This window comes from Lynx canadensis, chromosome B2 (genome assembly GCF_007474595.2).
Source record: "Lynx canadensis isolate LIC74 chromosome B2, mLynCan4.pri.v2, whole genome shotgun sequence".
In the NCBI taxonomy this organism is placed as follows: Eukaryota; Metazoa; Chordata; class Mammalia; order Carnivora; family Felidae; genus Lynx; species Lynx canadensis.
In genome coordinates, this window is record NC_044307.1 from 71,528,927 (window position 1) to 71,539,082 (window position 10,156).

At 39.2% G+C, this 10,156-nt stretch overlaps 1 protein-coding gene across 4 annotated transcripts in view; it reads right to left on the reverse strand.

The window, feature by feature from the left end:
• Nucleotides 1-7,111, reverse strand: part of LOC115514131 (pleckstrin homology domain interacting protein) — a 149,521-nt gene extending 142,410 nt beyond the window's left edge. The window contains exons 1-4 of one of the 4 annotated variants that reach the window (XM_030315881.1): nt 6,858-7,083; nt 6,684-6,742; nt 6,519-6,548; nt 6,270-6,329 (exon numbers count right to left, since the gene is read on the reverse strand). In XM_030315881.1, coding sequence (XP_030171741.1) covers nt 6,270-6,329; nt 6,519-6,548; nt 6,684-6,742; nt 6,858-6,897 — 189 coding nt within the window. In that variant the 5' untranslated portion in view covers nt 6,898-7,083. Of the gene's footprint in view, nt 1-6,269; nt 6,330-6,518; nt 6,549-6,683; nt 6,743-6,857 lie in introns of all 4 variants that reach the window. The other 3 variants (XM_030315880.2, XM_030315879.1, XM_030315878.1) reach the window with 3 other exon arrangements.
• Nucleotides 7,112-10,156: the final 3,045 nt, after the last annotated feature.

Sequence of the window (10,156 nt, forward strand, 5' to 3'; positions counted from 1 at the left end):
CCTAAGCTATATTATAAACCTCATTCCATTTACAATTTAGTTTTAACTTAAACAGAAGGAGCATCAGATCATGTTGCTAACTACATATTCTTAGTATGAAAAACTTCTCATCCAACCAACCACCCTTTTCCTTATCTGTCATCCCTGAGCTCAAATAGGCTGCTTCTGTGTGTGTAAGGCAAATAAAGATGCACCAGCATCATATCTGAAGATTGCCTTCTCTGTCACTACAGAGACCAAACGTTCTCACTTACATATTTCATTCTTCTATATCATAATTTTGATTTTTTAGTACACTAAATTCTCAAATTCCATAGAGAAAAAAAAGTATCATTTTCTCCAATCTGTTCTAAAATAGACTCTTCTATATTCCATATGCTCAGTAACATATACTTATCCATTCTAAGATAATTTATTAGTTTTCACAAATTACTCATAATTGTACCCATAATATAGCTTTTCACAAACAAATCAGAAATCGATAATCTTTACACATTTAAAATTTTTTTTCTAAAATTTTAAGTTTGGTTTGTATCATATAATAACCTTTATTACTTTTAGATGTAATTATAAAAGCAACTTAAATACCCTAGAAGAAAAATACACTCATTTTAATGCCTGATTTTCTTGAATATAATTAAAAAGCCCATTAAAATGGATACTTAGTACTGTTAACTAACGTCCACTTTGCTTATTAGTATTACATATACTTTTCTGTGAATTCAGAAACTTAAACAGAGAAACTACAAGAATGAAATTAACCTGTCTGGTATTACTTGTCCAGAACAAGTTGTATAGGATACAATTTTATCTGTTACAATTCTGCAGTGACAATGACAAGTAACTATAAAATTTGGGAAAAAGAAAAATGACTGCAGTAGACTAGATAAGGTGCTTCTACATAAAAGAAACAAAAACTTGTGATCTGACAAAGGAATTTTGAGTGGATTAAAAAATTGGCATTCATAGGATTAATTTAACCTAGTGCTCACTTAAAGATTAATTCAAAAAGTCTGTATTAAGCTCTGTTTAAAACATGTAACTTTAAACCAGACTGACAAAACATGTCCTCTCTGACAATTTCAAAAATACAAACCATTGTGAGGAGTTTAAATTATACAAATCTTTGAACAGAAGGAGACAGAAGCAACAGCCAAGTTCCCTTCACAAATCCCTAAATGTCATCTGACTACCAAAAGAAAAAAAGTTTCATGTATTCTCTAACCAGTTTTGGATACTTCAACTACCCAAACATTTTTTAATGTTAATTAGTCCACAAAAAAGTCATAGAATCACTATACAGACCACCAAAATTCTTCTAGAATTCTAGCCACAATGTTTTAAAAATTATTTACTTTTGGTATTTATTGTACTTTTTTCTACCTTAGACTTAATTACTGGATCTACAATATAATTCTACCAATAATATCTTCTGAAGTTTTAAAGCGGTCTTTCTTAGGCTGCAGCTGCTATGTTCAGAAAATTATGCATACTTACTTCTCAAATAAAGATGTTTTCTGAAACTTTAATGCATCATAAAGCTATAATTGGAACCTTTACTACCACTATTAAAGTCCTGATAATTGCAAACACAAACCTTTACATTGTACTTGATTTGTGCCAGTCAGTTATCACTCACCGAATCCTACAAAATAGGGCTATTTTTAGCCCATTTTACAGACTGGAAACAAGCTCCTGCAGTACTATTCTGCCTCATTACAGTCATGTAAAACACCATTATGTAGTTGGGGATGGGATAATCCAACTCCTCCTTATGTTCAGGCCACTTTACAATCATTTGGGAGTATAAAGAATTTAACGGGTACTTGTTTCCTTTAAAAATATTTGTAAATGCCTCCAACTTCTTAAAATAATGGTATATATACCAACAGAATAACTGCATAGATAAGAAAGGATCAAGTTTTGCCCATTTGAGCCCTTCAGCATGTTTCCCTAGCATGTTAACTTTGTAGTTTTCATTAGAAGAATTAGGAGATTTTTTTTTAAGTTTATTTTGAGAGAGAGAGAATCCCAAGCAGGCTCTGTGCTATAAGCGCAGAGCCCGATGAGGGGCTCGAATCCATCAACCATAAGATCGTGACCTTAGCCAAAATCACGAGTCGGACACAGCTGACTGAACCACCCAGGCACCCCAAGGACTGACTATAGGATACAAAAGCTGTGTTTTAGCGACTACCAAGCAAATCTTACTATTTCACTGATACTCTATTAAAAAACGAAATGTAACTCTATTCTGCACATTCACTTCATTACTCGTCATCCCCCACCCCCAAAATTTTAATGGTTAAGTTTTAAAAGCTCCGTATTATCTTCAATATAGAACAGAAATACCTCATTCAAAAACATGTTTTTGTTTCTTTTCTAAAACTTGTCTCCTAGGTTTTGAATCTTAACTTTCACATTAATCAGCATACTCTAAATACATGCACACGTATGATCTATACTTCAGTATATCTTATTCATGGTTCTTATTCTTCTCTGAATTTAAGACTAGCAATAATTTATGAAAACTAGTACTTAAACCATGGAGAAAAATATACTAATTACAGAGTAAAGAGGCAGTCTACAATGTGGGTAGGGTATCAAAAATATTCACCTGTCTCTAAGAAGAAATATACTACAACCTAAGAATGGCACTATAAAAAGCATTTATATAATTTTCTAATCTGCAGGTTTTCTCCGTATCTACTTTTTTGTGTTTTGGATAACCATCAACAAAATGAAAGAGTTGAGCTTTTAGAGACAATGTATTGCTATTTCTTGTTCAAAATCAATTTTCAGATTACAAAAATTTCAATTCACTTATTTTACAAATGAGCTAACTGGGACCCAGAGAAATTCCATAACTGCTTGAGGTAACCTGCAGGCTAATTGCTGACAGGACTAAAATCACAATCCATATCTAACTCCCAATCCTTTCATTTGAATAGAAAGATTTCTAGTAAGTGGAATGATTTTAGGAAAAGTAAATACCACTACATAAAATAAAAATTACATCATTTTTAGCATTTAACATTTTAACTGGGTTTAACAAGAACCCAGTTTTTATGTATATACATATGCAATATATACACATATATATGTATGTGTATGTATATGTATACAAACACATGCATATATATGTATGTGTATGTATATGTATACAAACAAAACAAAACAGCCATGTAAGCAAGAAATGTAATCAGAATCCCAAATTTGGTAAAAAGTGTTTAAAGATTCTGCCTCAAGATCCTTAAGTATGCAATCACCACTAACTAAAGTGACAACTAGACAGCAAAACTTAATACACCAACTAATTTCACTATTCAAAATAAGAAATAAATGACAAAGCTTTCTCTTTGCCCAAAAATTATCTGAGTTTTCCTGTTCTATAAAAAGTTACCTATGCTTGGCTCCATTTAAAAAATAACAATTCTGATGAAAGCTTAAAATATACCCTTTTGCTTTAAGACCAACCTATTTTTAAAAATACAAACTCTGATTAAACACATACTATAAGAAACAAACCATTTCACTTTGTATCAAATTCCATTCAATCTTAAAAATGTTTTAAATCTTAAGGTAGATGATAATACAATGATGTTTTATAGTAACTTTATCAATCACACTTAGCAATAAATGCATCCTTTTTTTTTAAAACCTATGATCCTTTAAAAGTGCTCTTAAAACTCCAGTTTCCTCTTGGTCAAAACTCAATCGCTGTGATTTACATGTAGGCTGACTACAGATGCTGATCTATGTTAAATAGCTGTAATTTGAGGTTTTCTAGAAATTTCAATCTGACATATATATTCTTCCACTTAACATATTAGTCAATTTATCAGTTAACAGAGCAACATATTTCCAGGTAGAGATAGACACTACTGAAATCACAATAGTTATTATTTTGGTTTCACTCACCAAATTAACTTAAAACCAATGTTAAGTAAATTCAACTTGAAGGCAATGAAGTTTTTTAAGTCATAAGAATAAATTAAGACAATAGAGAACATTATACAAGAGATTTTGCATGTGCTCACCTAGACATATGGTGTTCCAAAATGTCTTAGAGCTAACTGAATTTCAAAAACCCAAATTAAGTTAAACCAAATACCCACACACCTAGTTATATAGTTTGATGGATATAAAAGCACTTCAAAAGGTGTCTTGTATCCAGTAGATATGGAGTGAACAATATGCTGAATGAACAAAAAGAGAAAATGAACCAGGAACTCTTACATTTTAACGAGAATTCTTAACTGCCTCGTAAGTATGCCAAGATGACTGTTCTGGTAAAAGGAGAAAACACTCCAGGCAAAAAACCCCACTTCCATGCAAAATAGGTGGATTTTGAAAAATAACACACTAAAGAAGACACCACTTACTATTCTAAATCTGTTAAAGAGACAAGAAATATAAATTCATTTTATTAATATATGAAATGAAAAACCCTCTCAAGAAACTAAAAATGAACATTAGTGCCCCTGTTTTTACTGGAGAAAACATGATATTCATGCAAGTATTACACATTCCCATAATTTAGCAAAATACCATCAGCTGCTTCATTTTAAAAATGCAGTAATATTACATTTTAATTTTACAAGAAAACAGCAATCTTCAGTGACTGAGGTTTTTATGAGATTCAAGAATGAGTTTTGTAAAATCTGCCCAATTCTTAAAAACAGAATACTATAAGCTCCATAATTTTTTCAAGTAACAAGTCAAGGAACCCACTTAGGATTCTGTCAAATATTTACACCCCCCCCCCCACTCCAAATTAAAATATTGCAGGCACTGAATCTTAAGAGTTTGCTTCAAACTCCCTCCATTCACTGTAGCAAAGTATTGAATGAAAGCCTCGATCACTACTTGAAAACAGAGTGTGGAAATAAATATATTCTGTTAAGGCTCCATTAAATTTCCTAAACCTAATGGACGCTTAATCTACATGAAATTGTAAGAGATTTAAATTCAAACGTTAGATGTTCTATCCAAATGAAACAAATGCCACCAAAATCTTGTCATGCTTTCACCTCACAGAAGACATTCAATTCTAACGTAGGTGAAACTTCCTAATCGTTTCAGAAGCCCTCATGAAATAACGTTATACTCGTTAGAACCACCTCAAAACATCAGTTCCGAGTCAGTTGCACTGCACAGATTAAGCGCCCCCACCACCCCCGCCGTGTGACTGCTTTTACTGCTCCAGACACACATATTCATACAAACAACCTAAATCGGTTTAGGAGAGACAATATGAAAAAATACAACTACCGAACACAAATACGTTACTCGTCCAGCCACAACAGGTCCACTTTCATAAGACCATTTTTAGAAATTACTAACATATTCACTGTGAAACCCCACAAAATTAAAAAAAATAGCTACTTTTCAAGCTATTAAACAAAATACACCCCAATATAAGCTGGAAAACTTTTACTTGCCAAGTTCCATACCACAATAAATGTAAGCGTAAAAATCAAAACTCTTCAGTGACTTCCAATAACAGTTTTTACTGAAGTCGCGGAATAGCACGAGAATCAGCAAAATTAGAAAAAGCCTGTTAAACTTCTGGCTTTCAGGGGGGTTACAGGCTTTTACACTTCTGCGAATGTGTTTTGGAAAAAAGCAAGAGGAGCCTCCGGCCGACTATCATCATACATCCGAACCCCTCAAACAAAAAACCTAGCTCTGAATTTAAGGAAAGCAAAAGAATCGAGAGAGAGAAAAAAAAAAATAACGCCTTGCTACGGTTCCGCTGCGGCTGAATAGCCTGCTTGTGAAATGCTAATGCCACTTCGGAGCAGTTAGTCACCAGCTATTGTGTGGGGCAGGAGAAAGCCGAGCCGACCGCGCGTGCAGAGCAAGCAAGCAAGCGAGCGAGCGAGCGAGCAAGCGCGCCCTCCTTCCTCGCGCCGCTCCCGCCGCCGCCGCCGCCGCCTCGCGCGCGCCCCCGCGCCCGCACGGACGCGCGCGCCGGCCCCTCCTCCTCCGGCCTTGCACTGCACAACACTCATGACGTATCTTTATTTCTAGTACATTAACAAAATATCACAAATAAATTGTTGGCAGCCCCTGCGGCCTCGGGGTGCGTGTCCCCCCGACCACTGCCCCCCGAAGCCCCCGCGCCGGCCTCCCAACCCTCCCCGTGGCCTTTGGAGCTTTCACGTTCTGGGGCCAAGTTTTTGTCTCTGTAAAAAATTGCGGGAAATTCAATTTTTATTCGACTCGGGGAAAAGTTTCTTTGCTCCGCGACGTGAATGTCTCACCAGATTCTGGTAGGTCCTGGGATGCTCCTTCCCGGTCCAGTCGGTGCGGCGGGGCAGCAGCTGCGGGGAGAGGACGCCCCGTGAGCCCGGCCCCCAGCCCGGGCCCGCCAGCTCCCCTCCCCCGCCCGCCCCGCGCCCCGGCGGGGACCCCGAACCCCGCGCCCCGCGCCCCAGCGGCGGCCGTGGCGGCGGCACGGCCCAGAGGCGGCCGCGCGGCGGCGAGACGCGCCGGGCCGCCGCCGCCCTTACCTCCTTCTCGGCCACCTCGCGGATCAGCACCTGCAACAACAAAGCGGGGAGAGCTGAGCCCCGCGCCCCGGGCCGCAGCCCCGCCGCCGCCGCCGCCGCCCTCCCCCACGCCCGCGAGCGGCGAGCGCCGGCTCGGCCCGCGCCGCGCGCCGCGCGCCGCCGTACCTGAGCCGCCTGCTGACAGGGTCCATCTTCCAGGAACCGGGCGATGAGGAAGTAGAGCTCTGCGCGGGAGAGGGGGACGGGGAGACACACAGGCTTAGCGGCCGGGCGGCGGGGGGCGGGGGACCGCGGGCGGAATCGCCCGGTGCCAGCGGCCCCAGCAGCCCCCCGACTTACCCGATCGCAGCTCCGAGAGGCCTTTCCTCTCACAAGACATGTTTATGGGTCACTTCAGGGCCGCCGGCGGGACACCCCGCCGCCGAGGGGAAGCGGGGATGGTGCCGCCGCCTGCCCTATAGCTGTCAGTGTGTGTTCACGAGCCCAGCCTCGGCTCCACCATTCAAGCAACGGCGGCGGAGGCGGAGGAGGAGGAGGAGGAAACAACAACTCTCAGGCAGCGGCTACGGCCGCCGCCGCCTCCGCCGCGGATCCCTCCGCCGCAGAAAGGAGTCCGCCGCCTTCGCGGCCCGGGCTTGGCCCGGTCCTCGGCCCGCGCCCCCGCCCCCCGGCGCAAAAAAGAGTGCCTCCGGCCCCGCGCCCAGCGCCCCCGCGCCCAGTGTGACGAGACCCCTGCCCTTTCCTCCCCGGCCAAAGGTGCGATTTATTTATTTATTTCCAGTCGGAGAAGATGTCGGAGTCGGAGCCGCCGGTTGGCTGAAAGGCGCTTTCTCTGTGGAGGCCGACCGCGGGAGGGAGGGGGCCGGGGACGGCTCCGCGGAGGGATCTGACGCACACGAAGCCGCAGCACAGGCTCTATTCAGTGGCGCTGGCTGGGGCTGAGATGGAAGTTAGTTTCTATGTAGCAGAAATGGGAAACAAATGAAGCAAAACTGCCCAAAGAGGGGAAATGCCCCGAGGATGGGTCTCACTCTCACGCGCGCACACAGACACACACGCAGAGAGCCCTCTCGCGCTGGGCAAACTCGGGATCGCGCTCCCCGGCCCGAGTTGAATGATAGTGTTTGGTTTCTGTCTCTTGCCATGTGCATGTGTATAAATGCTGCGGATTGGCATCTGTGTAAGTCTTGTCCTGCGTTATTTCTGCAGCCTATGCAAAGTGTTGTGTAATTTATTGGAGTGCTGTATATTGCAATAGAGGTTCGGCTTTTTTTTGTTAAGCACTTGGCGTTTGCAAGCCCGTTATTTGCCGAAGCCACCTCTGCGTATGTCTTTTATTATTGCCGTTGCCTTAAGCATTTTACATTTTAAAGATGTTTTATTTTAATTTATTTTATTGTTTACGGGCAAAGCGAACTCCTGATCTGTACTTCAGATACTCTTTTTCCTGGTTACAAAAAGGCTAGTGATGGCTAATTAGCGACTTGGGATTAAAGAACCTTAAAGGTTTTTTAAGTATTTACAAGAAGGAATAATGTAAAGCTGAGAGAAAGGAAAGAACGCTAATATTTATCTCTAACTGATCGGGAGGTAATTTACTGACAGATCAATACCCTACCGAAGGATATTGAAAGAGTATACTACAGTTTAACCAAGGTGATTAGTGATTAAATAATTTAAATTATCTGTGTATCTTGCAGTTGACTTCGTCATGCTAATTAATGGCTTCTAATTTGAGGTGTAAACCATTCCTGTTTACAGTTAATCACGGGAAGACTTCTTGAAAACTGACGAAAAGAGAAAAAATTAATCTTTCGTAAATTAGTAGGTAATTACCGGTTTTATATGCTAAATAATACATCTGTGTTTTGCTGATGAGGGTAAGGGCCTTGTTTTTTAAAAAAACGAATATGGGTGAAATTAATGGAAACAATGGAAAAAGCCATTTGTTAGAAAACAAGGACACCAAGTGATTTTTATCTCCAGATGATTTAAGCACTTTTCAAAAAGACTTGATAGTTGATTTTTTTAAGGGTTGCATTTTAAAGGGAATTAGGATAGTCGTTCTTTGTTAACAATTAACAAAAGATTCCCCTTTAAAATTTTAGATAATAAACTGCGTTTTATGTATCTGGTCTAAAAAGGTTATTTGTGGGTAAAGGACCAACAAGCTGTGTTATGGTTTTCTAGATTGTTTCCTCAAGCCTTGTTCCCTCCTAGCTCGTTACATTACTAGTGGGAAATACTTGCTGCAACTGCCTTGTGTTGCACTGCAAGACTGAACCGGTGTGATGCCCTATACTAAATATCCAGAAATCATCCTACATGTGAGGAAGAAGAAAAAAAGCCTCAACCTCTTTGGAATGATAGGATGTAAAAATTGCCTTTTAGAACAATCTTAATCGAATAAAAAAGAGAAGTTACCATGACTCGTCCTACTGCAGCCTGGTTATCAGAGCTACTGTATTTATTGAAATGGCTATCCTTCAAATATTGAAAGTATTTGCATTTTTATAGACATGAATTCCATTCTATCTATTGTAGGTAAGTGGCTTGCTTCTAGATAGTTAGCTTTGAAAAGACAGACATTTAATATGCCTTTTTGCAGTTCTATTTATTTCTATGACTGATGCTTTCTATTTTAACTTTTTAAAAAGTCTTATATTCTTCGAATAATTGTGATATTTTATATCATCATGATGTTCTTACAAACAGATTTTAGGAACTAAAAATTATAGTCATAATCTTGTGGTTTTGAAATATTTGTATTAGTCTGATTCTTACTAATAGATGTTTTATCCTTGCAAAGGAAAATAAACAAAATTATGGCATGGAATATAAAATTACCCTGGGTAAAGTTTTCCATATATGTCTTGCGAGTGTTATGTAAACATGGAAAGCTAGTATGATTATCTCATGTATGCTTTTCATTTAGAAGCCACGAAAACTTTTCCTAAGCTTGCTACCAGTACTTAGCTCCTAAAAAATTGTTAAGGAAAATTTCCCTTCTAAGTTTTCTGGAAATGATGCTCTTGTCATTTTGACTAACCTTGGACAATGTTTATGGTTTCTTTTTCAAATACCTAATTTGAAGACATTTGTAAGCTTGTCTTTGAATTAATTTATTACCATCAGTCTGTTACAAGAAAATACAGGTTACCAGCTAAAAATTAAAACTTTTTTACAACCAAATAAACTATTTGTTTTTAACAGTAGATGTTAAATTGGATTTTTCTAAGTTCTTCAAATATAACAAATACTTCCTTATAATTTTTTAATTTCTTTAAACATGAAACACATTTCTGGATTCTGGCATCATCAATTAACTATAAGGTTTACATTAAGTCACTTATTGTGCATATGTATGCAGAAAGTCTGTACATAGCAGATAGAAAGAAAGTCTGACCTTGAAGTCCTATACTTTAGTTCCCAAGGCCATGGACCTTGCACCTCTTCTTCCAGTATTAACTCTTTTGCATGTGAGGATAGCTCAGATTCCATCTATATCCCTTTTTGTTGATTATTTTAACTTTTTCATGGACTTCAAAAATAAAATGCCAACTTAAAAGGATTTCCATGCCTTTTATATTAGAAGGCTAACAAAAATAGTAAAAGTTTGAAAAGCTAACAACAAATGT